The sequence below is a fragment of the Pinus tabuliformis genome, chromosome 3_2, assembly GCF_031772625.1.
Source record: "Pinus tabuliformis cultivar Carrire ecotype Pingquan chromosome 3_2, CPIR1, whole genome shotgun sequence".
Lineage (NCBI taxonomy): Eukaryota > Viridiplantae > Streptophyta > Pinopsida > Pinales > Pinaceae > Pinus > Pinus tabuliformis.
In genome coordinates, this window is record NC_142302.1 from 678049122 (window position 1) to 678077051 (window position 27930).

General features: G+C 41.4%; 1 protein-coding gene across 4 annotated transcripts in view; it reads right to left on the bottom strand.

The window, feature by feature from the left end:
* LOC149182459 (uncharacterized) overlaps positions 1 to 27930 on the bottom strand; it is a 328907-nt gene that overhangs the window by 275427 nt on the left and 25550 nt on the right. For 2 of the 4 annotated variants that reach the window (XM_089416850.1, XM_089416853.1), the window contains exon 2: positions 9371 to 9432. The exons of the other annotated variants lie outside the window; for them this stretch is intronic. In XM_089416850.1, coding sequence (XP_089272976.1) covers positions 9371 to 9376 — 6 coding nt within the window. In that variant the 5' untranslated portion in view covers positions 9377 to 9432. The remainder of the gene's footprint in view (positions 1 to 9370; positions 9433 to 27930) is intronic. 4 annotated transcript variants of the gene reach the window in all.

Below are 27930 nucleotides of genomic sequence, written 5' to 3' on the forward strand. Positions count from 1 at the left end.
GGAGACCCACAATCGAATCCTGTGGACACACAAAAATTTTGCCCAATAAACCTACAGTCTTGGGGCCACGTGGCGGCCTCCGGGCAGGCCACGTGGCGTCCATTAATTGGCCAGCAAAGAATATTCTGTGGAATATTCCAAGGAATATTCCCAAAATATTCTTTTTTTAAATATTTTGTTATTCAAAGTCAACCCAAGTCAAACAGGACTCTTGCATGAAATTGTGAATTTTCAAACTTGAACAAATTTCAAATACAGTGTCGGATTTGAGTGTTGTTCACGGCTACAAGATCGTATCGACGAGGCCTATCCTGTCGTTCTGGTTTCAACCAATTCTGAGCAATTCAAAATTTGTACATTTTTTTCACTTAGGACATGATCACCTGATCAGTGGAGTTGGACTCATACTCCTCAGATCTGATAGATTTGTAAATTAATTGTATAGATTTGTAATTTATTTGTGTAGATCTGATAGATTTGTAAATTAATTGTATATATTTGTAATTTATTTGTGTAGATTTGAGATTTGTGTGACATAATTTTGAATTCTAACATTTGGGTTTTTGGGATTTTCTCTATTTTTGTATATATTGGGTCTTGGGTATTTCAATTTTTGCCTGTGCAGGTACAGATCTGAAAAATTATCCAAGGAGATCTTCAAATCTGAGCCAGATCTAAACCCTCGAGGGCAAGATCTGGGCTCAGAAATTTGTTTGCAGGGTTAAAAGCGACAAAATCACTCATTTAAAGCTTCAGATCCAGATCTTTTTCTCATAAAAATTGCAAGTGATTGAAGACTGAATACATCAGTTCAGAAATAAAGTTTTGGGCATTTAAATCCTCCAAGCCCTGTTGTGGATCTGAGCCTCCTTATCTTCCCTCTGCATCCCCTTCCTTGTTGTTCCAGCCCTCAACCTAGCCTCCTTATCTCTGCGGCTGCTCCCTTAAGCCTCTCACTGCCTGCTACAGTCTTCATCACACTCTTCCACTGCCCTAGCTCTGTTCCCTACTGCCTATATCATTTTCCTAGACCTTCAACACAACCTTCATTTGTTGCCATAGCCCCAACCCAGGCCTTGGAGGGCCAATAAAATTCACTGTTCTCTTTCTAACCCTCATTTTAGGCTTATCTTAAGTTGACAGTGATTTCTGGGCACTGTTGATTCGTTTTGCAGAAGTCTCATGTGGTATTGGAGATCAAATTTTATGATTGCAGGTGGGATCGTCAAAGGAAGGCCTTGGGCCAAGTGGTTTGAGTTCTGGCCATCCTCTTCTCATTACTTTTTCTCATTTGCAGTATGAAAACATTTGTTTGTAGTGGTATTAAGCTCATGACATTGGCCTAAAAGTCAAATTCTGCATTCATCTAATTTCATTCTCTAATTGCTGTTTGGCATCTTCATAATCTGCATTTTGAGGTTTGATATACTGCTTCTGAGGTCTGAAAATATTTGATCTGAAATACTTTATTGCAGATCCTAATCACACTTAATAATCATGATAATCAGTCCTAAAAATACTAAAAAAATCAAGTAAACATCCTAGTTCCTATCTCATGCATTTAATCATTATTTTGTTTTCTATTGGCCACTGTCTTGAGTTGTTTCAGAAGTCTGGTATAAATTTCAGTGGTTTTCATTTACAAACTTTGTCATCACAGTTCTGCAACACTGTTTTGAAAGAGACATTAAGGACGCTGTTCATTGTTTCTCATTTGTATTTAGTTGCAAGGACAACATTGTTGTTTCAGGACTAATGCTTTGGGGAAGTATATTTTATTTCTAGGATGATCATTGTTACTTGAGCATTGCTCTTTTCTCTTTTAAAAATTCTGCTCAAGTCTAAAATATAATCAAAGTTGATCATACATTGCAGCGTGCTAATATGAAACATTAATGCCATGGATTGATCTCTCTTGAGAGTGATGTATTTAGGGAATTGGATAGCTGAATTGGTTTCTTCAAAGTGTCAAAGATAGCCTTGTTACTCATAGCTGTGAGGATATAAGGATTGCTCTTATTTGCTTTAAGACTAAGAATTGTGGTTGTAGGTTTGCCTTGGTCATTGGAAAAGAAAAACACTTCTAATCTAGCTCATATTCGTTGAAGGATCAACTATAAATGTTTAACTATCATTGCATGCATTTTTGGATGACTTAATTTCACTATTAGAAGTCTAACATACTTGTTGCAGAAGTCTAATATATCATCTGACATTACTGTCTCTTGTCATTTGCTCAGTGAAGTGCTTCTTTGGTCACTCATGCTTACACCATTTGATATTTTTACTTCCTAATCGCTGCATCACATGAGCAGAATCATCTTTAATAAAAGCATTTGAAATTGTCTCCAGCAAATCTAAAATTAATCCTTGTCGATCACCTAATGTTTCATTGAGTAAATGGATCTTGATTATTTCGATTGGTTATTGAAGCATATGGTATCATTGTTATCTCATTGAAGCCTTGTCATTTGCAGTGTCCCTCATCTGCTTGCCAAGTTATATTTTTTTGTACTTGTCACTTATCTTATAGCATCGTTGTATCATTAAGGTGAAAGTACATTGTTTTATTCTGCAATTTATCCATTGTGCATCTTGTGCTAACTTTCCCTTGCAACATTGTTTATCTTGAAATTTGAAGTTATTCTCATTGTTCATTGAGCACTATTTTTTAAGGCACTGGTCTCACAACTTTAATCCAAATTGTCTAATCTAATTGATATCTTAAAAGCATTGCTCAATCTGTTGAAAATAGCAACAAGAAATGCTAAATATAGAAGTGCTAAATTTATCACTGTTATAAATAGCATTTCAGGATACCTTCCTATTTTAGTTAGTCCCTAAACTAAAATAGAGAAGTAAAATTCAAATTTGATCTTAGCAGCTGTTTGTAAAATAATTAATTAATTAATCTTGAGTTAATTAGTTGTAGAAAATCAAACATGAAGTCTATGTGGGGACATGCAACAGTTTCTCCATTGATTGAGGAATTTATCCATCAGTTAAAAAGATAAGGATGAGTTGTAATATTGAGTTGTAATTAGTTGGCTCAGCTAACTGAGTCAAGTCCAGTTAGATTAATTCAAACAATTTGTTGAATTAATTGTGAGTTCAATTAGTTAATGCATGCATACATGTAACTGCTGCACTTCAGATAACTGAATATTCTCTCATAAATAACTCATGCATGTCAGTTCAGACAAAGAACCAGTTGAGATCAGATGGAGGACAGTGTACTATCAGTTGCAGGAATATTCCATTGTGAATATCTCTTGCATGCAGAAAGAATTCAATCCTTGGAGATTGCGCAATTACTTCTTTAGTTTTGTGAGTGTTATGAGGCCAATTCACACATGTGATATCATTGGACCCCAAGAAAAACTGCGCAAGGAAATAGAAGGCTTGGAGGGCCGAGGAAAGGCATATCTCTTTTCTACTCAGTCTGTGAGCTGTATTGTTTGATTGCAGAGAGAGCAAGATAGCTTGTGAGCTGATTCTTTTTGTAATCTGAACATATTTCCACTTGTCTAATAATATAGAGATTGGGGTTTTAGGCTGAGGCTTTCTCCGGGTTATTTCTTCTGTGTTATGTGTGATTGATTTCTCATTCTCAGATATATGTGTTCTCATTGATCTTGCTCAATTCGATTAAGCTTCCGCAAAGTTTGTTGTAGAAGTAGATCTTGTATTTTGCTTTAGTATATTGCATAATCTGTTGATCTACAGTGGGAATTTCTACCTGGTATCGAAGCTGATGGTATCAGAGCAAAGGTGATCAAAGGAGAAGAACAGTATACAAGAAGGGAGAAGGGAGAAGTTTGTGGTTCTTGAATATAGAAATCGAGTTCTTATCACATCTCAATTTCACCAATGGCGTTCAACAGTTTAAGACTCGAATATGCTCTTGATGGCAGTTCAAATTATATAGCCTGGAAGGATCGCATGGAAGCAGTATCAGAGGATAACAGTCTAAAGGGCTTCATTGATCAAGAAGTCCCCAAGCCGATTGATGCTACAGAATTGGCAGAACGGAAGAAATGTGTGGCTAGAGCAAGGAGAATCCTCCTGGAGGGAGTTTGAGACCACATTGTCTCAAGCCTCCATGGGAAGGAGACACCATTTTCGATGTGGAAAACATTGAAAGATCTATATCAGAACAGCAGCGATCAGAGGAAGCTGGCACTGAAAGACAAGCTTCGGAAAATCAAGTGTGAAAAGGGCGACACGATCTCTACATATCTGAACAAGCTCACCACCTGCAGGGATGAGCTTGGAAGTGTAGGGATCACGACAACCGATGATGACATGGTGAGTCTTGCACTCCTCGGTCTTCCTAAGAGCTAGCATAGCTACCAAGACTCGGTTAATGGAAGAGAAAAATTGCCAAATTGGGAACGACTTTGGTCGGATCTGATGTAGGAGGAGATAATAAGAAGCACCAGAGATGGATCCTCATCAAAGCAAGATGATGAGGAAAATCTAGCCTTAGAGAGTAAGGCGAGAAAAAGGAAAGGGAAGGCATCCCATCCCAAATCCGGTTCTTCCCATGGTGGGAAGAAGTTTGACAAATCGAAAGTGCGATGCTTTCATTGTCATGAAGTGGGCCATTATGCTACAAATTGTCCACAGAAGAAATCCAAGAAAGGATCCTTGAAGGGATCTGATGGTGAGGCACTGGCCTCACAGTTTGAGTTGGATTTCTCTCTTATTGCATGCATGGTTTCATCCATGGTGGGATGTGTGTGGTACCTGGACAGTGGAGCTTCATTCCACATGTCAGGTGATAAGAATCTCTTTAGTACCTTGGAGGAGAAAGATCTCCAGATGCAGATCGAGATGGGTGATGATGGAAAGTACCGTGTTTCAGGTGAAGGTATGGTTGTGTTTCAGAGGGAGCATGGAGCTCCCCTCACCCTGACTGATGTAAAGTATGTACCAAGTCTGAAGAAGAATCTTGTGTCTATCGCTATGATAGAAGATAAAGGCTATGATGTAGTTTTTAGTAAAGAAAAGGTATTCATGAGGCATATCGGTACTGGACAGACAAAGCGAATTGGGATTCGAGTAAAGAATCTCTACAAGCTGGAGGTAGACAACTGTGCTGCATTGAGTTCCAAAGCTGAGATGGTGCAGAGCCAAGATGTTGGTGAGCTATGGCATAGAAGACTAGGCCACTTGCACCATGGAGCCTTGAAGATCATGCAGCGGATTTCTACCAGACTTCCCAAGGGAAAACTGGACCAGACGAATACATGCAAAGGTTGTACCTTGGGTAAGTATGTGAAATCTTCCTTTCCGAATCGGGACAGTAGAGCTGGAGCAATCCTGGAGTGAGTTCACTCAGATGTTTGTGGACCATTCTCTACAGCCTCCACCACTAAACAAAGGTACTATGTTATTTTTTATTGATGATTTTTCTTGTAGATGCTGGATCTACTTTATGCAAAAGAAGGACCAGAGTTTCTTGAGGTTTTGTGAGTTTAAAGCCTTAGCAAAGAAAGAATCTAGAAAGAAAATAAAAGCCTTGCGTAGTGACAATGGTGGAGAGTATATCTCCCAACAGTTTAAAGACTGTTGCGCTGCAGAAGGAATTAAATGGGAATTGACGGCACCCCATAACCCACAACAAAATGGGGTGGCCGAAAGGAAGAACAGATCGATTGTGGGAGAAGCTCGAGCGATGTTGCATGACCAAAGCCTACCACTGCATTTGTGGGCTGAGGCATGCAATACAGCAGTATACTTGTAGAACAGAAGCCCACCCCGTATACTGGGAATGAAGACACCTATGGAGGCCTTTCCTGGGAAGCGACCAGATATGAGTCACTTTCGAATCTTTGGATCATCAGTTTACTGTTGTGTGACCAAAGATGCCCGGAAGAAGCTAGATCCAATAGCTAAGTTGGGAATACTTGTGGGGTACACGAATACACCCCACAACTATTGGGTGTACCTGCCTACTAGTCAAAGGATAGTGGTACACAGGGATCTGAAGTTCGATGAGCAGAAATCCATGCGATTATCACTTGAGAGGGAGCTCAAGTTGCATGCAGAGGAGGAACTTTTAGTTACTAAGGAGGAGGAGCCTCAGATTGATGCGGAGCAACCGCATGCAGAGGATCCGGGAGTGGAGACATCCACTCATGCTGAGACTTCCAGAGATGGGCGGAAATGCTCAAGGGAAGCTGACAGGTTGATGTTGGATACACGGGAGAATGTGGGATAGCCATATTCTCAGTGCAGACAGAGGAGGTGCCCGAGTGGTACACTGGGCACATGGCCCTGGTTGGGGAGCGTGTAGATACCGAACCTTATTCATTCGAGGAGGCAATGCAGCAACCAGTTTGGGTTGATGCAATGGTAGAGGAGTACGACTCTATCATTCAGAACAGTGTGTGGGATGTTGTCCCAAGACCTCAAGGCAAGTCAGTGGTGAGTTCCAAATGGCTTTACAAGGTAAAGCAGGCAGCTGATGGTAGTGTTGAGAAACATAAGGCAAGGTTTGTTGCCTGTGGTTTCTCACAGGTCGAGGGGATCGACTACGATGAGACCTTTGCTCCCATAGCAAGGTACTCATCTATCATATCGATGTTGGCACTATCAGCTCAGATGGGTTGGAAGATCCATCAGATGGACGTGAAGACAACATTCCTCAATGGGAAGATTGAGGAGGAGGTGTACATTGAGCAGCTAGAGGGTTTCGAGACCTTCGATCATGAGTCGCATGTGTGCCGACTCAAGAGGGCTTTGTATCAGCTAAAGCAAGCACCCCGTGCTTGGTACACCAGGATTGACAGCTATTTCACCAGGTTGGGCTTCACCAAGAGTGAAGTAGATGCGAACCTTTACCACATCATGGTAGAAGGTAAGCCATTGATCATTGTTATTTATTTCGATGATCTGATTTTGACAGGTGATGATCCGTTGATACAGTCTTGCAAGGAGGACCTTGCAAGAGAGTTCGAAATGAAAGACATGGGTCTTATGCACTACTTTCTAGGCATGGATGTGTGGCAGAAAGATGGTGAAGTATTTGTGTCTCAAGGCAAGTATGCCAATGAGATACTCAGGCGCTTTCACATGGAGAAGTGCAAACCCATGAAGACTCCTCTCGCTGGGAACTGGAGGAAGGAAGATGCTACTTCAGGTGAGGTAGTAGCTGCTACTGTTTATCGGTAGCTGGTGGGTTCACTTATGTATCTGGTGAACACACGACCCGACTTATGCTTTGTGGTGAACCAACTGAGTCAAGCTATGGTTCAGCCTACCAAGCTGTTTTGGAAGGCAGCGAAGCATGTGCTGAGATACCTCAGAGGCACATCTCAGTTCGGATTGTGGTACAGACAGACAGAGGGAGTGAAGCTTCAGGGCTTCACAGATGCGGATTGGGTAGGGAGTCCATTAGACTGGAAGAGCACTTCTGGAGGAATATTCAACCTTGGTTCAGCTGCAGTTTCCTGGTACAGCAAGAAACAGAGATCAGTTGCACTTAGCTCAGTAGAGGCTGAATACATGGCTGCTAGTCAGGCTGCATGTGAGGCCATTTGGATGCGAAAGATTCTAGTGGGATTGTTTGGTCAGAGGATGGATCCAACCGTGATCTACTGCGATAATCAGAGTTGTATCAAACTCTCTGAGAATCCAGTTTTTCATGACAAGTCCAAGCATATTGATATGCAATATCACCATCTTCGAGACTGTGTGGTCAAAAAGATCATGTTGTTGTTGTATGTTTTGAACGAGGAACAGGATGCAGATATTTTGACGAAGGCATTGTCAAAGTGCAAGTTCGAGTTCCACAGAGACAGGATTGGGTTTAGTGATAATCCCTTTCTTGTTGAGAGGGAGTGTTGAAAATAACAACAAGAAATGCTAAATATAGAAGTGCTAAATTTAGTACTGCTATAAATAGCATTTCGGGTTACCTTCGTATTTTAGTTAGTCCCTGAACTAAAATAGAGAAGTAAAATTCGAATTTGATCTTAGCAGCGGTTTGTAAAATAATTAATTAATTCATCTTGAGTTAATTAGTTGTAGAAAATCAAACATGAAGTCTATGTGGGGACATGCAACAGTTTCTCCATTGATTGAGGAATTTATCCATCAGTTAAAGAGATAAGGATGAGTTGTAATTAGTTGGCACAGTTAACTGAGTCAAGTTCAGTTAGATTAATTCAAACAGTTTGTTGAATTAATTGTGAGTTTAGTTAGTTAATGCATGCATGCATGTAACCGTTGCACTTCAGATAACTGAATATTCTCTCATAAATAACTCATGCATGTCAGTTCAGACAGAGACCCAGTTGAGATCAGATGGAGGGACAGTGTACTATCAGTTGCAGAAATATTCCATTGTGAATATCTCTTACATGCAGAAGGAATTCATTCCTTGGAGATTGCGCAGTTACTTCTTCAGTTTTGTGAGTGTGATGAGACCAATTCACACATGTGACATCATTGGACACCAAGAAAAATTGCGCAAGGAAATAGGAGGCTTGGAGGGCTAAGGAAAAGCATATCTCTTGTCTACTCAGTCTGTGAGTTGTATTGTCTAAATGTAGAGAGAGCAGGATAGCTTGTGAGCTGATTCTTTATGTAATCTAAACATGTTTCCACTTGTATGATAATACAGAGATTGGGGTTTTAGGCTGAGGCTTTCCTCGGGTTATTTCTTCTGTGTTATGTGTGATTGATTTCTTATTCTCAGTTATATGTGTTCTCATTGATCTTGCTCAATTCGATTAAGCTTCCACAAAGTTTGTTGTAGAAGTAGATCTTGTATTTTGCTTTAGTATATTGCATAATCTGTTGATCTACAATGGGAATTTCTACACAATCAACCTCGCTTGCATCTAATTTAAGTCAAGTTAATAAGATAATTCTCAGTGCATCTCCTAGAACTTGTTGGCTCCCAACAAGTTTTCCTATATCATCCATCTTTCACCCCCTAGGTACTACCCCCCTTGACTTAACTAGGAGAAATTCTAAACGGAGTGAGTAAGGATTAGAGTGATAGCCCTTACTCTGAGCATTGTCGCGGTGCCTAAACACTTTGTGCGACAACAACGTGTAACAAAAATAAAACTCTGTCAAAACTAATTATGAAAGGTTGCTAAACTAACAAATTTGGGTAGGGTCAAAACCATGTACATTAAATAAATTATACATAAGAGTTCAGTCATGGCACGACATTTATACATATGATACCATGGCTAAGCATTTAAACCAAGATTTAACTATGGCCATATAGTATTTATGGTGTGCCAAGGTTTCAATAATTAAACCCTGAGTTGTAAATTATCCAGAAAGTAAACAAAGAGTGCAAGAATGCAATGGGGGTTTTTCTTTTTAAAAAAATATATAGAATTACCTGCATAGAGTGAATCCCTATCGAGAGGGGGTTGGAAGTAACTATATATCTTCACAATGAACCTGCACACAAAAGGAATAGGGTTAATACAAAAACTTGGCCTGTTATCAAACCAAATGATGCCACATACAAGGGAATGAAATACAAAATTTACCTGGAAAGAAAGGGAAAATGAAAAACAATACTTGCAATAAGTTTAATCAACTCGTGAGCCAGCTAAAGGAGATTTCTTGCCAATGATGGAGACTGAGAAGAGTCTCAACATCATTAGGGAAACTCTCCCTACAAAACCTACAATGCCAAGAAAAACAAATGGCCAAACGAAGAATATCAGCAATTAACAGAAGCAATTATAGATATATAAGTATATATCATAAAATCAACCTTATACTTTGTTACATACCACTTCAGCCACATGGAGCCGCAATGTGTTTGCACCAAAGAAGAATGGATGAATCTTAGAGAGCGGACAAGGTTATAGTTGTTGGTAATTTAGCAACAAGTGGCAGATCAAAACATGGTTACAGAGCAGAGCATCACTCTTACTGTAACCCGAGTGAAAATGTCCAAACAAACTGGTGGAGGGAAGGTCAATACACAAAAAAAACCCTAGCATTGGACAATGTCGATCAGTCCAAACTCAATCTTGTCTATTGATACGAAAGTTACGACTTACCATGCAAAGCCATGTGAAGGCAGGTAAAGAACTGTTGAAAAGAAGTGAGTGAAGGTCTTCTTGACTTGTGCCTTAGTCAAGAAAGACCACGAGTTGTTCTTCTTTAGCATGCACAAGTCCCTGTAAATTAGGACGAGTTCATGAAGCAGTTTGACTTATGCGCAGGAGTGGGAGGCTCAGTTTGTTGTCTCCTAATGCGAGTTAGAATTGGGAAAAGGACAAGTGAAGAGTCTCAAGTTCTAAATTGAGACTAGACGATTTACATGAGTCAGTTAGACTTAGTTAACTCATCAATCACAAGTTCGACTTCCAAAAATAAAACTTGCTAGAATTCGAATTGCTTATAAGGAGGACGAAGGCACATCATTGTAACATTATTCTTGAGCACAAGTTTGTGTGAAGGAGCTTGTGAGAGGAAGAGTGTGCTAAGGAGAAGCTTGTGTGCAGATTGGTAGAAGGCTTTTCCTTGGGATTTGCAGTAGGATTTAGGAATTAATTCCTAAATAATAAGAGCTCCTTATGCGCAAGGATTTAGGAGGAATGTGATAGGAAATAAGGGTAGTTTCCCACCATTTTTTGGGTGATATCCCTAGGAGAAAAAAATTCTCCAAGATGGTCCTCAGTCGGCAGCCCCTTGCAACTATTAACTAGCTTGGTGTGCCATTTCTCTGCCACCAGAGCCATCCATGTAGTCCCTCACCCATTTTTCGTGATCGTATGTTTGAAGGTAGGCCTCCCAAGCCAAAAGGTATGCCTTGTCATTTGGTAATTGAATGTTGTAGTTTGCTTATCATGGATACTTCTGGGCATGGATTAATAGGGGGATTCGGCGGAAAGAGTGGGCTAGGTCTGTGCTCTTTTCCCCTAGACCTATTTTGGAAGTTAACCTTGGACCCTAGTCCCGTGAGATCTCTTTTACTAACCTTGTGATTTAGGGATGGTACTATGTGGGAAACCCTGATTTTGGTTGCGTGGTCCCGGTCCCTCATCCACATATATCACTCCCCTTCCACTCATTATAACCCCATTCATCATATCTCCCTTCTGGGTCCACATTCCTCCACAAGGTCCACGTAGGGTTAACCTTGGGTCAAACCTAGAATGATGCCCCGGAGGTTGATGCAAATGAAAAGAAAAGTAAAAGCATAATTGGCCACATTCAACAGGAAGATGTACCACATAATGCAAAAGATGGTTGGGACAAACACATTTAGCACGTGGACTAAAGCCAACACATGAGCTCTACTCCATCATCATGGCCATCACCCTGGTTCCTATAGGCCCTAGATGAGCCTCCTTTATCATTCAAGAACCCATGATTGTCCCAACACATGGTAGGCAATGAAATGCCCTACCTTAAAGGGGGTATCCACTATTATATCTTACACATCATGCTCTTATCCCTTGAGCTCTAAGTAGTTAATTAAAGAAAAATCATAAAAAGAAAAAGACATATAAAAAAGGGTGGAAAAATCAAGGTCGAGGCACCTGATGCACCACGATTGCTCCCTCCTATACATTATATACCCAAGTGTGGGCTTCCCTTTTATTAGCTACCCTTGTACCCCAACATGTGGCCCAGGGCTCCCCCTTTCATTCCTTACTCCATTCTTCTCTTTATCACAAGCCACCACCCTTTCAAGGATGTACCTTGGATATAGTATCCCCTTTAAGAGTAGAAACCACCTAATAGGATACTTGGTTAACCCCATTTGGAGCTTAGAGACATTAGTACATGCCAAAGCCCACTATGGAAGGGCATGTCATTATGAAGTGCCCACCTGCTGTCCATGGTTTATAAACTCTTTTAATCGATTTCCTTTGATGACTTGTTGTACTGGAAGATTAGGGGATGCATTGGATCTTATGCAGGATTACAAATGGTCTCCATTTTGGGTTTGGTCTCTTTATACGGGGTCCTAACCCTCCAGAGGGCTACATTGACACATGTAGGGTGTGTGTTGAGAGCCATGGGCCTCCACAGTAGTAGACACCACTCCAAGGAACCCCAGAGATGTTTAGAAATTGCTTGAGATTCACATATTGGACGAGGAAGATGCACCTGGTTCACCATGTCCATCCGGCCCCACAATTGTACCATGCACTTGGTAGATGACTCAGGACTTGTATGTTGATGTGGCATCACTTACACCATCATCTGAGCCCTTACAAATGGTCTAAAAGAATCTTCGATCTACTTGGAGACCCAAGAGGTTACTTGTGTGGCCTCACACCCATTGGGAGCACCACAAGTTTATTATTTGGACAACAAGGGGCCAACCCCTTGTCCACTACTTTTGGGAGTCTTGTTCATCATTGTGGCACTTATGAACTTCATCAGGCTTCTTAGAAGGCCCAACGACATGTATTATTGATCATTGAGCCTCTTGAGAGGCTTATTATTTAGTTTATGAGCTGATTTGATGGGCTTGTCACCAAAAGTTAGTCGTTTTGCACAATTTAATGTTATTTTCTTTTCTATTTTTGTCACATACATTGTTGTTGGGATTTCGCTATACTAGAGCTAATTTACTGCATCCATTTATGCGAAGTTGTGGAAATTCAATTTCTATATAGTGATGCTTCATGTATGGGCCATGTATTATGAATGAATATTCCTATAGATGCTTCTTCATTGAAATTCATCTTGATAAGCCATCAATTTTGCAAAACAAAGTATAAAGTTCTTAAAGTTGTTTTTGTTGCTGCCCTAATGATATTCGAAGTTGTCTTTGAGGCCTCCTTGACATAGAAAATTCAATGTCCATGGTCATAATTACTCGACTCCAAATCTCCCCAAAGGATTAGGCACCATTCCACCATAAAGTGATCACCTCTTACTTCTCGTCCCTCTTTTTTTTCGGGCCTAGCCCATTAGGTCACCTAGGGCATCACTTATCTCACAATTTAGCCATCAAAATACTTCGATTTTTGGTCCACAACTGCATTGTAGTTTTCTCTAGAGGACCTCCAAATTCCAAGCAAGTCTGACAGTGGGATCTCGAGATATTGCAAGCCCTAGCTCGGGGACTGTTCCTTGCCCTAGGTTTCCCATGGCTAGAAGCCTCACTGGGATCATTGCATTACCTTTCATTGAAAATTCCTTCCTTGATCCCCTTCTCCTCCCTGATTAGGTCAAACACATCATTTGTTGCTCAACCCATTCCCTTTACCTAACCTCGGGTCTACTTGGTCCCGCGTGGGCCTACAACTTATTGAAGCCAATTTCACAAAGACCACTTGGAAGCCAAGTTTCTTACAAGGATTTTAGGAGCTAACAATCTTCTTGAGAAGTCATATACTCAAACCCTATCCCCTAGAATTCCCTTAAGCCCTTCCTAGAGAGCCTTTCATCTTGCTTTCAAAGCAAGCAAGCCTTAAATATGAGCCTCTCTTTTGAATAAGATTTTAGGATCACCTCTCATCCTATCGTTTATCCATTCAATTTCGTGATCCTTATTATAATGGTCTCATCCCATCGGTGAAAGTCCATAAAGAGTACAAAGCTTTCGCTGTGGTGACAGTGGGCTTTAGCTTCATTGTTGCTCTTGACCTAGCAAGTGCCCCTTTAGGACCCCTTGTTATTTTGAGCAGTAACATTGTGGCGTCATTGTCAGGGACACGAAACATGTTTTTCCCCATACGACATATTGACATAACATTATTGGCGACTCAATTGGAAGAACGGAGCCCTAGTTCTTCATTGAACTTTAAGGTCGATTCTTGTAGGGTGAAGCAAGCATTTTCCTATGCATCTTTAAATTCACCTTGGCGACTCCTACATATTTTTCATGTATATCTCAAATAGGTTGTCTTTCTTTGATAAATTTCCCGCTTTAGACATTACTAGCATCCCTAGGCACGCCAATCATGTAAGGGGAAGGAAGGTACGTGGGGTGCCCGTGCTTGATGGTGATCCACTCTCTGCAATTGACCACGTAGAAAGATTAATGCACATGCTTCAAGAGAGGAGGTTATTCATCAAGATGTCCTTATGTTGTTGTTCATGGGATCTCTTGGCGGTCATAACTCATGACTACATGATCATGAACCTAAGAGCATCTCATCTATTGAGGAGTTTGTTGATGGCTTTCTTAGACATTTTCAAGTATGCCCCACATTAAGGTTCCAAGGGGAAGCCTTCATTGACCATCATCAAGACATCGAGAATCTAAGTAATGAGCAAGAAGATGAGTCCTCCTCGGGTCCACACAATGAAAAGGATGATTTTGAGAGCACGTGTGTCGAGAAGGGTGAATTTATGGAAGGTGAAGTTGAGATTAACCTTACCTTTCCCAAGGATAGTAATCTCGATGATTCTCCTTTTGAAGGTGACCCCACTAGCGCCTTGGAAGATAACATTGGAGATTACTTCCACATTGAGAAGGAGAAATGGGAAATTATTGGTCCTCAATTTGATTGTGCTCCCATATATGACACTGATAAGGAGGATGAGGTTGAGGTTGGTCTCCCCTTTCTCTCGAACATTACTTATGATGACATATCCATCGACACCCTTGGGAAGGAGGATTATTATTGTCTTTTGCATGAGGAGGGGTAGTTGGAAGTAGTCAATTCTCCTTTTAGGGAAGACTCAATCTTTGATACTAATAATGATGAAATCGATAAGGCTCCCACCTATCCTCCTTATGATTCTATATTCAAATCATTTGAGCCTTTAGATTATGATTTTGAGGAAGAAAAACTCGTTGAATATAATATTTCACTTTGCCCTTTGCTTTTTCCTCTTGTTCATCATATTAAGTTTTCCACAAGTGATTCCCTCACCCATAGTCATATGATCTCGAGTGACCATGAGTCCTTCCCCCTTTCGAGTATAGTGTCAAGGAAGAGCCCCTCCTTGAAAGTTTTCCACAAGTGATTCCCTCACCCATGGTCATATGATCTCGAGTGACCGTGAGCCCTTTCCCCCTTTCGAGTATAGTGTTAAGGAAGAGCCCATCATTGATTATACCTTACCTCCTTGGATGCACCCTTAGGGTTTTGATCAGTGTTGCGAACATCACGATCGGGATTAAATCGGCGAGGGGAAAAAATCGGTAAAAATTGCCAAAACATAGGCAACATTAAAAAAGTAGAAAAAAAAACATTTCTTTTCAATTTTTTAAGCATCTAAAGCATCCACGATTTTTGACGATTTTTATGATTTTATCGCGATTTTCTCATTTTGGAAAAAATCTTGGCGATTTTTTCACAATTTTTACGATTTTTTGGCAATTTTTTCAAAATGAAAAAATTGTTGATTAAATCGGCCGATTAAATCGCCATGCCGAAAAAATCACGATTTTCGCAACACTGGTTTTGATCACTCCATGACTTCCCCTCTCCAATGTGAACATCACCTTGAGCAATCTAGTTGTTGCTCCTTCTTTCCCTCACCTTTGTTCCACTCTCATCACAACCTTGTTGAATCTACAAAGCATAATATTGTGGGCAATGATTATGATGAGAATTTCTTAAGGATAATCATTCACTCCACCATTGTGTACCTAAAGGGAAGCACCTGCATCTCTAAATTGACTCATGTTCCTTCTCTTAGGGATTCCTCTTGCCTCACATGGAAACTATATTTTCCCACCTCCCGCCCGCATCATCCTCCATGTGTTTGGGTTTGCATTCGCTTTGGGATTTGCTCCATGAGTAATCATATGGGCAGGCACATTTATATTAATTTGATGATATGTTAGTTGCACTGGCTTTTTGATTACACATGATATTGGCTTCGTCGTATGCATGTTAGGGTAGGATGCATTGCATGCTGATTTTGCATTAAAATTAATGTCATGTCATATTTCTCATGATAGATTAGCTGCACTTAGATTTAAAAACTGCATTTGAAAGACAACTTCTATGAGTCGATTTTATGGGTCTAATCCAAGCATGTGCAATCATGAGACGTTGCGAAAGCATGTTTCCCTGTTTTTTCATCTATTATATGTGCAGGTAACAGGTCTACGGTAACCAAGAGATTGCTAGAGTTCTCGTAACCTCCCGTTCGAGTAGCTTCGTCCACTTTTCTGAGAAATCACGTCCCAATTGGAGCTAGATGTTACCCACCATTGATATCCCTAGGAGAAAAAAATTCTCCAAGATGGTCCTTAGCCGACAGCCAACAGCCACCAACTAGCTCGTTGTGCCATTTTTCTGCCACCTGAGCCAGCCATGTGGTCCCTCACCCATCTGTCATGATCGTATGTTTGAAGGTGGGCCTCTCGAACCTAAAGGTATGCCTTGTCATTTGGTAATTGAGTGTTGTAGTTTGCTTATCATGGATACTTCTGGGCATGGATTAATGGGGGGATTCGGCAGAAAGAGTGGGCTAGGTCTGTGCTCTTGTCCCCTAGACCTCTTTTAGATGTTAACCTTGGACCCTAGTCCGGTGGGATCTCTTTTACTGACCTTGGGCTTTAGGGATGGTACTACGTAGGAAACCCTGATTTTGGTTGCGTGGTCCTGCTCCCTCATCCACATATATCACTCCCGTTCGAATCATTATAACCCCATTCATGATTTCTCCAACCTGGGTCCACATTCCTCCACTGGGTCCACATAGGGTTAGCCTTCCCTTCCCCTTGCCCACACCTTGGGTCAGGCCCGAAATGATACCCCGAAGGTTGATGCAGATGAAAAGTAAAGTAAAAAATAATTGGCCACATTCAACAGGAAGATGTACCACAAAATGCAAAAGATGGTCGAGACAAACACATTTAGCACGTGGGCAAAAGCCAATAGATGAGCTCTACCCCATCACCTTGGTTCCTATAGACCCTAGATGAGCCTCCTTTACCATTCAAGAACCCATGATTGTCCCAACCCCTGGTAGGCGATGAACCACCCTACCTTAAAAGGGGTGTACACTGATATATCTTACACATCATGCTCTTATCCCTTGAGCTTCAAGCAGTTAATTAAAGAAAATTCATAAAAGGAAAAAGGCATATAAAAAAGGGTGTAAAAATCAAGGTCGGGGCACCTCATGCACCATGTTTGCTCCCTCCTATACATTATATAACCAAGTGTGGTCTTCTCTTTTATTAGCTACCCTTGTACCCCAGCATGTGGCCGAGGGCTCCCCCTTTCATTCCCCATTCTATTCATCTTTTTATCACATGCCACCACCCTTTAAAGGATGGACATACTATCCCCTTTAAAATTAGAAACCACCTAATAGGATACTTGGTTAACCCCATTTGGAGCTTAGAGACATTAGCACATGCCAAAGCCCATTATGGAAGGGCATGTCGTTATGAAGTGCCTACATGTTGTCCATGGTTTGTAAGCTCTTTTACTCAATTTCCTTTGATGACTTGTACTGGAAGGCTAGGGGACGCATCGCATCTTATACAGGATTGCAGATGGTCTTCATTTTGGGTTTGGTCTCCCTATACAAGGTCCTAACCCTCCAGAGGGATACATTGACACATGTAGAGTGTGTGTTGAGAGCCATGTCCCTCCACAACAATAGATACCACTCAAAGGATCCCCAGAGATGTTCAAATATTGTTCGAGCTTCACCTATTGCACGATGAAGATGCAACTGGTTCACCATGCCCAGTCGACCTCACAGTTGTACCATGCACTTGGAAGATGACCCAGGACTTGTATGCTGATGTGGCATCACTTACACCATCATTTGAGCCCTTATAGATGGTCTACAGGCATCTTCGATCTACTTGGAGACCCATGAGGTTACTTGTGTACCCTCACACCCATTGAGAGCACCACAAGTTTATTATTTGGAAAACATGTGAAAATTCCTAAATCTAACACATCAGAAACCCCTACTACAATTACTGGTTTACAATCTCCTACTTGTTCTTTACATTAACAAGTTATTTAATTGCATAAACATTGAAGTAAACACTATTGCAACCTTCACAAATACACAGATCATGCACTGAAATAAATTGAGACAATAACACAAGGGACACCGTTATTTTTGGACAATCGTCCCCGAACAAACCCAATTGTGGAAAACCAGTGCAGCATATAGAGGGTTTTTATTATTAAGCAGATTTCGTGAATACAACTAGGGTGCCAGAAATGGCTCACCCAACAAAGAATATCCTTGGTAGTAGTATCTCTATTCGGAGACAGATATTTCGGCAAATCAACAAACGGATGATAAAACCCCACAGCAACTCTTGTTGTTCCTTATGCTGGACAGCGAAATCTGCTCCAAGTACTGCTCTGGAACTGCGTCACCCTCTCCCGGCTCAATATCTGTTGATCTTCTCCTAGTCTGCCCCACAAAATCTCCCCAACACTACCTCTGAGGCCCAGCGTCAGCCTCTACGGCTTTTGCGTCACTTGCGTCAGCCTTCTACGTCCTCTGTGTCAACTCTTCAGCCTCTGCGTCAACCCTTCTAGGGCCTGCACTGCCTCTCTGCTATGTATTCTTCGGCCTCGGATGAAAATCCCTTACCAAACTTCCCCTCACTTCAACTGATCACTTGCTCGATTTCCTCAACAAACCTCACCCCAAAAAATTGAACTGACTGATCTCCCTTGGTGTATCTCCAACTGACCCTCAAGCCTCCTCTTATACTTTTCCTGTTGATGAATCAATGACTAAGATTAAAACAGCTTGATCCTCGTCACTTAGAACCTTCTCACCCATATTCTTATTAATACATATTAATATTTTTATTTTCCTAAGTTTAGACTTGGGAACCCATTAAAAATATTAATTATTTTAATAAATCCTCATCCGGGTGGAATTTCTCCAAACGATTTCTGGGTCTTGGAGATATCATGTGCCTTAGCCTCTCCACCAATTTTCAAGGCTAGAGAACATTCGATGCTACCCAAAATCAACACTCCCTCTTAGCGAGAAATGTGCTCTAGCAATGCTTCATCATAGAAGCATCACACTGATCCTCCGCATCAGTCCTTTGTGTTGATGCTTGGCCTACTGCCCCACATCCACTGCACTGTTGCTTCCTATACTGTTGCCCATGACACTACCACCGTCACTGTTGCTTCCTGGACTGTTGCCCATGACACTGCCACTGTCAGTGCCACTGCTACATTTGTACTGCAACTCCCTCTCAACACGCTACATCATGCTGCCCATAGCACTGCCACTGCTAACTGCTGCACTGCAACTCAAGTTACCGAGAAGTAAGTAACTGACTTCAACCAAACACTGACATCCTGGTCAGTCTGGAAACCTCGTGATGCTAAAGCTACCTCTTCTGTTATCTTGTGCTCCCTCCGCTACCATTGTGCTGCTGCAACCTCTTTTGTGTCTCTCGCACTGCTGCAACCTCCACTGCGCTGCTACAGACTTCTGCACTCTAGCATTGCTTTGTCGCTCCATCACACCTTGCTCCACCCAACACCTGTCATCATGCTACTGTCTTTAAGGGCTCCCGTAGCCGTATGTGATCCAAGAGTTTGGGCACCTCAAGGATCCTACCCCTTTTTCTGTAGTCCTCTCGACTACAGCTCCAAGTCTCCCCACCTCTTCTCTAGAGGCACATGAGCACTCATGGCACAATCGTCATCAGTCTCAACATCCTTCTCCGCCTTTGCTGGAGTAGCCTTTGAGTCGGAAGCTTCTCCCTTGCCTTTCTTCCTGGGGCACTGAGAGGCATAATGTCCCAACTCCCCACAGTTGAAGCACTTGACCTTGGAGATGTCTTTCTTCTTTCTCTTCTGTAGCCCCTGATGTCTCACTGATGCGAGACCTGCATCCTCCTCCTCCTCCTTGATTTGAACTCCCTTACCACTATTCCCTGCCATGGTCAATCACCTGAGCTCTTCCTGTCAAAGAGTTGCCCACATCTCCTCCCAATTGGGGAGAGTTGCTCTTCCCAAAATGCTTTGGACAAACGTCTCCCACTCCTCATAGACAGCATTCAGGGCAGTTCTGACCATGAACTCTGGATCCGGTGTAGACCCCACGGAAGTAAGCTGGTCGCAAATCCCTTGCAACCTGAGAAGGAAGGGATCTATCTCCTCTCCTTTCTGCATCTGATACTGTCTCAAATGATTTTCTAATAGCATCTTCCATTCCACGGAAGAGCCCTAATACAAGGTGGTCAAGGTCTCCCACATCTCCCTTGTTGTGCTCTTCTCAGCAATGTGTGGTACTACATGATCTTTGACCCTGTCTAGGATCATGCACTTGACATTAGCCTGCACCTCCTCGTATTTATTCAATAGATCAGCGTCGACCTGTTCAACAACAACCTTCAAGGCATAGTCCTTGATCCGATGTTTGTCTAGGATTGCTAGGATCCTGGCCTTCCAGGGGAAAAAATTGGATGCTCTGTCCAATCTGTCCTAATCCCTCAACCCATTCATTGCCATCTCTGCCTCCCTTCTCTAGACTCCCTCTGAGTCATGATTTCCTTTTCGGAAATCCTCCAGCCAACCGTCGAATCACTCCTCTCCAATCCTCCTTTGCCGCTGCAACCCGGATCTAGATTTCTTGGCTAGAAATATGTCGAGGTAGTTCTTCCCTCTACCTTGGTTCAGTCTCCTTAGACACTATTCTGGTACAGAAACAGCGTCCCACCAACTCCACAAATCGAAATCTACACAGCTCCCTTAGCCCCAACAACTCGAAGAATCCGAGCCCTTCACGCTCTGCGTAATCTCTACGTGGGCTGAATCCGCTCCTCTCGGCCAAATGTGTCAATCCTTCTTGGCTCAAAAGGATGACATGGCTCTGCGTGAGCCTAATCTGCCCTCCTCTGCCCATGCGCAGGCCCTGATGGTTGGCGTAGCTACTGTGTGGGCTCCTCCTAGCTATTGCGTCTTCCTCTCCTCGCTCAGAATGCTGACGCAGGCACTGCGTGAGCCTTTGTGTCACACTCTCTACACTACGTCACTCCTCTTCTTGCCTCTTCAGCTTTGGATCAACGCGGTCTCTCGGGACAGCTGCTTCTCTACTGCAAATTCTCAAATTTCTTGGCTGGTGTCTCCAGTCGCCTATGATCTGCAATCACTCTAATACCATGTGAAAATTCCTAAATCTAACACATCAGAAACCCCTACTGCAATTATTGGTTTTCAATCTCCTACTTGTTCTTTACATTAACAAGTTATTTAATTGCATAAACATCAAAGTAAATACTATAGTAGCCTTCACAAATATATAGATCATGCACTGAAATAAATTGAGACAATAACACAAGGGACACCGTTATTTTTGGACAATCATCCCCGGAAAAATCCAATTCGAGAAAACACATGCAGCATATAGAGGGTTTGTATTATTAAGCAGATTTCGTGAATACAAATAGGGTGCCAAAAATGGCTCACCCAACAGAGAATATCCTTGGTAGTAGTACCTCTATCCGGAGATAGATATTCTGGAAAATTAGCAAACAGATGATCAAACCCCACAGTGACTCCTGTTGTTCCTAATGCTAGACAGCGAAAGTTGCTCCAAGCACTGCTCTAGAACTGCGTCACTCCAAGAGTTGCATCACCCTCTCCCTGCACAGTATCTGTTGATCTGCTCCCAGTCTGCCCCACAGAATCTTCCCAGCGCTGCCTCTGAGGCCCAGCGTCAGCTCTATGGCTTCTGCATCACCTACGTCAGCCTTCTGCATCATCTACGTCAGCTCTTCAGCCTCTGTGTCAGCCCTTCTAGGGCCCGCGCTGTCTCTCTAGGCACTGCGCTGCCTCTCTGCCATGTATTCTTCAGCCTCGAATGAAAATCCCTTGCCGAACTACCCCTCACTACAACTGATCACTTGCTCGATTTCCTCAACAAACCTCGCCCCAAAAAATTGAACTGACTGATCTCCCTTGGTGTATCTCCAACTGACCCTCAAGCCTCCTCTTATACTTTTCCTGTTGATGAATCAACAACCGTGATCTAATTTCTAATCAACGGCTAAGATTAAAACAGCTTAATCCTCGTCACTTAGAACCTTCTCACCCATATTCTTATTAATACATATTAATTTTTTTATTTTCCTAGGTTTAGACTTACAAACCCATTAAAAATATTAATTATTTTAATAACTCCTCATCCATGTGGAATTTCTCCAAATGATTTCTGGGTCTTGGAGATCTCATATGGCTTAGCCTCTCCATCAATTTTCAAGGCTAGAGCACATCCGATGCTACCCAAAATCAACAAAACAAGGGGCCAACCCCATGTCCACTACGTTTGCGAGTCTTATTCATCATTGTGGCACTTATGTACTTCATCAGGCTTCTTAGAAGGCCCAACCACATGTATTATTGATCATTCGACCTCTTGAGAGGCTTATTCTTTTGCTTATGAGCTAGTTTGGTGGGCTTGTCACCAAAAGTTAGTCATTTTGCACAGTACTTTATTCTAGGGGCTAATGTAGGCTCAAGTAGCTAAATCAAACTCATTAGAAGTGTATAAATAGAAGCGATGAGGATTCATTTGATCATCATCATTTGGATTGGACTTGTATCTCTCTTGAGAATTTCGCAATCCTTCTTAGAGGACGAATTTTGGAGCATGGAATGAATTTTGATGTTTGGATTATTTTCTCGTCTTAGAGCTTCTTGATTAATAAATTATTGATGGTTGGATATACTCTTCTTAATACATGTAAGTGTAATTTATTGCTATTTTCTTTTCTATTTTTGTAACATACATTGTTGTTGGGATTTCACTATACTAGGGCTCATTTACTGCATCCATTTATGCGAAGTTGTGGAAATTTGGTTTCTATATAGTGATGCTTCATGAATGGGTCATGTATTATGAATGCAGTTCCTAGAGATGCTTCTTCATTGAAATTCATCTTGATAAGCCATCAATTTTGCAAAATGAAGCATAAAGTTCTCGAAGTTGCTTTTGTTGCTGCCCTAATGCTATGCGAAGTTGTATTTGAGGCCTCCTTGACATAGAAAATTCAATGTCGATAGTCATAATTACTCGACTCCAAATCTCCCCAAAATATTAGGCACTGGTCCACCATAAGGTGATCACCTTAAACCTTACTTCTTCTCCTCCCTCTTCTTTTCAAGGCCTGGCCCATTAGGTCACCTAGGGCATCACTTATCTCACAATGTAGCCATCCAAATACTTCGATTTTCGGTCAAAAACTACGTTGGAGTTTGCTCTAGAGGCTCTCAAATTTCAAGCGAATCCAATGGCAGGATCTCAAGATATTGCAAGCCCTAGCTTGAGGACTGTTCCTTGCCCTAAGTTTCCCTTGGCTAGAAACCTCACTGGGATCATTGCATTACCTTTCATTGAAAATTTCTTCCTTGATTCCCTTCTCCTCCATGATTAGGTCAAGCACATCATTGGTTGCTCAACCCCATTCCCTTGACCTAACCTCGGGTCTGCTTGGTCTCGTGTGGTCCTACAACTTATTGAAGCCAAATCTCCCCAAAGGATTAGGCATTGTTCCATAATAAGGTGATCAACTTAAACCTTACTTCTTCTCCTCCCTCTTCTTTTCCAGGCCTAACACATTAGGTCACATAGGGAATCACTTATCTCACAATCTAGCCATCCAAATACTTCGATTTTTGGTCCACAACTGCGTTGGAGTTTGCTCTAGAGGCCCTCCAAATTTCAAGCAAATCCGACAGTGGGATCTCAAGATATTGCAAGCCCTAGATCAGGTATTGTTCCTTGCCCTAGGTTTCCCTTGGCTAGAAACCTCAATTGGATCATTGCATTACCTTTCATTGAAAATTCCTTCCTTGATCCCCTTCTCCTCCCTGATTTGGTCAAGCACATCATTGGTTGTTCAACCCCAATCCCTTGAACTAACCTCAAGTCTGCTTGGTCCCATGTGGTCCCACAACTTATTGAAGCCAATTTCACAAAGACCACTTGGAAGCCAAGTTTCTTACAAGGATTTTAGGCTAAGAATATTATTGACAAGTCATATACTCAAACCCTAGCCCCTAGAATTCCCTTAAGCCCTTCCTAGAGAGTCTTTCATCTTGCTTTGAATGTAAGCAAGCCTTATATTTGAGCCTCTCTTGTGAATAGGCTTTTAGGATCACCTCTCATCCTATCATTGATCCATTCAATTTCGTGATCCTTATTATAATGGATATCCTCCCATCGATGAAATTTCGTAAAGAGTACGAAGCTTCAGTTGTGGTGATAGTGGGCTTTAGCTTCATTGTTGCTCTTGACCTAGCAAGTGCCCCTCTAGGACCCCCTACTAGTTTGAGTGGTAACAAGGCCTTCAGAAGTCCCCAAGGGAATAGGGAAGCAAATCAGGGTTCTTGCAAGGTGTTTCAAGCTTAGGATAGGCAAGGAGAACAAGATTGTTTTCTATTGAAACATGATTGTATTGTAAGAGATCTATTGCTCTATTTCTATCAATAAAATTCTCAAACAAACAGAGGGTTTTCTCAATTGGGTTCCCTAGAAAAATATTGTGTTTTTGCTATCGTGTGACTATGTTTATTTTTGTTCCTAGTTTGCAGCAAATAAGTAGAGAAATTATGTGTATTAATGAAAAGAAACTAGTTTTCAAATTGTTCATTAGAGCAGTGGCAGAATTTCAAGGAAATTTTGCAAGGACCTCTTCGTAAACCAATGGAATTGATCCATGTAATCAAGCATGGTCCACGCGTTGAAATTTATACGCCACTTCAAGTATGGAATAAGGAAACCCTCATACTTAGCCTTATACAATAGAGCACATCAAACCATTTAATATATGAAGAATTAAACCATAGAGCGCAACAACCACATATCATATGTTGTGGGTAGAGTATATAAAATAAAGTTGGAATAGAACCTTTTCTTAAAGAATCAAAGGAGGAGGGGTGAAACCCCATAGTATTTTGTCATAACATTTTTACAAAACAAGTTTTGGATCAAACCTTGTGTAAATTCATTAAGAGGTAGATTTTGAGTAAATTCTATAAGGGACATAGTATTATAATTTATAGGTAAATTCTATGATCATAGTATTATGTCTCAATCATGTGGAGTACCGCTTGAGTACTATAATTCAATCAGCACGAATTTTTTTTAGGGTGTGTTTTGAGGTTCATTACATTTTCTTACAAAATGGGGTTTTATACTAGCTTCTTGCTCCATATTTGTTTTCTTTGCAGAGCCCCCCTTATTATGGTTGGCACATTTAATGTTTGTTTACCCTTTCGTGTAATGCTCGGGACTTGCATCTTTGTCCTATCACCACTTTGTTGACTACACCTTCTACCATTGTGGCTAAGGAAGAAGGGTTACCAAAAGGAGATCTCAATATTGGAGAGATAGAAGCAGCAATGATCTTTGAATTTGTCTTCTTTCTAGGAGGAATGGCTCCTTTGGATTAGAAGCTCTTGTGCAAGAATTGGATTTAGGAGTCGCCAAATGAGAAATTCTTTGGCTTTTGGAACAAGACTTGTATTTATCCAATAGCAAATTGATAGTTTAAGCAAAACTTTGTGTTTATCAGGCACCCAAGTTCTATGTCCACATTTGGCACCATGTTTCTTACCTTGGATTAAGGCGATGACCATGTTGAACGAGGGCTAGTTAAAAAATTCACGTGTTTTTCAGAACCATGTTGCTAAAATTGTTGAACAGAATTCTACACACACCAGATATGAAGATTTTAGGCAAATCCACTATTTAAAATCCTAATCTAATGAAGGGCATCGAACAATTGAAGTAGATTTTGGGTTCTCATGAATTAAACCCATGTTCAAACCTCATGTACGACAAGGGCTAAGGAAATGTACTTTGTCTCCTCACAAAATGGGGTTCGGAGATTCCCATAAAAATATAAAATGTTTTTGTATAATAAAAATGGAACAAATTAAATGAATTAAAGGGGCAGTGAGCACATTACTACTTACTTTCCGACACTTGTAATGTGTACATGGGTCGTTTATTATCTATACTGCACCCAGAGGATTGAAGTACATTCTACAACCAAGGTGGGAGTTGGGGTAAGATTGACGTACGTTCTACAACCAAGGTGGGAGTCAAGTCAATGATGCATTGAATCTATATGGTGGATTGAATGGTGAAAGTCGGGGTGACAATCCATTGAAATTAGATTGGCATATTGAATCTTGACAAGTGTTAAGTTTAGGTATGTTCTATGCTTAGAGCAATTTATTTCAATTTTCACAGTTAGCTCAATATCTTTTCTAGATTAGCAATCACATCAGCATTAAAGTAAACTGCAGATAGAACATAAACATAAATCGCAGAAGACAAGCCAAGACAAGAGGACACAAGATGTGGTGCTAGCCAGGGACAAACCCCAATGTGGGGAAACCCTTGATAATTTCTTCTTATATGTTCTTCAATAGTTTAGCAGAGAGAGAGATAGTACATTTACAACAAAAGTCAACACTTTGACTATCTAGATAAGAGCATAGATCATCTCTAAGAAGATGATACATGAGATTAGTTGAAGACAAGCTGCTTCAATTGATTCTCCAAGATGACTCCTTCACCTATCATCATGTTGCATCTCGTCATCATGCTGAACCTCACCATGCTGCACCCATCATCACAATGCTGCATCTTATCATGCTTCATCAATCATGATAGTACCCTCATGTGCCCTCATGTGCCATTGTTGCACCTTGTTTTGCCACCATGTGCTTGCTGCACTTTTCTTACCATACTGCTATCCCAATTGCTATTGCAGCACCATGTCTTGCTGCTGTCCCAATTTCTATTGCAGCACCATGTCTTGTTGTTGTCCCAATGCTTACTGTTGTCCATGTGCCTTTGCTGCCATGTCACAGCTGTCCCATGTATATATACAACACTATGTACCTTGCTGTCCCATATGTCTTGACAGCACTATGTACCTTGTTGTCCCATATATCTTGACAGCACTATGTACCTTGTTGTCCCATATATCTTGACAACACTATGTACCTCCTTGTCCCATATATTAGCACTGATGTACTAGTTGCCTTGCTATCCCATGCATCTAACTATCAGTCCACAAACAACCCTCAATTCACTGCATGCTACTGCTGATTTCTGCCTAGGGTTCTGTGCATGCACTTGACTAGTTAGGGCACACCAACAAGCCTAATGTATAGGGAGAATACCCCTGTTTTCCTCGCTGTCCTTAGAGATGACTGCGACCTAGTTAGGAGGTCCTTTCTCTCCCAACAACTTCTGTAATAGTCCCTTACTGTGTCCCTATAAACAGAGATATACACCCCAATATCATGCATAAAACAATCATGAAACTCACCACTAGTCTGCAGCCTGATTTGCACGGTAAGACTGCTCCACTGTGTCACCTCAAGTCATCCTTCTTGCCTCATGCAATGACTAAGAGCTGCAACTCTTCTTCTCTAAAATCCGCACCCAAAACAATCCACAAACTCGGACCTACCTCAGCCTTCCTTGCTCCAAATTCACACTATATTTCAGACCTTAGGATTGCATTAGGGCATCCAGCGTTAGGGTTGCTTTAGGTCTGCGTTAGGGCAGCCTTTAGGTCTGCGTTAGGGCAGCCTTCTATCTGCGTCTAGGGTAGCCTTCCATGTGTGTCTAGGGCAACCTCTCTTCCTCCAACGTCTAGGGTTTCCTCTCCTAGATTTCTCTTCCACTAAAACCCAAGACAAGTGGAGAGAAATCAAGATAGAAGTGTGTGTGAAATGACTCTCAAGTCATCTCCTTTTATACTAAAAAGTTGAGCACATGTGAGGTTTATTTGGTTGTTGGCCAACCTTGACGAACTGTCTTATAACACAAATAAATTCATAACTCCATGAATACTTATCGGAATCGGATGATCTTTAGATCAATCCTACACCTCTCAATGAGAGGGATCCAAGAAAAATATCAGCTGCCATAAATAAGATGACCCACATGGAGTTTGGCCCAAGTTGCCAATTTTAACAACAAGACATCGAGGGGTTGAATATATGCATATATGCATATAAACCTTGTTCA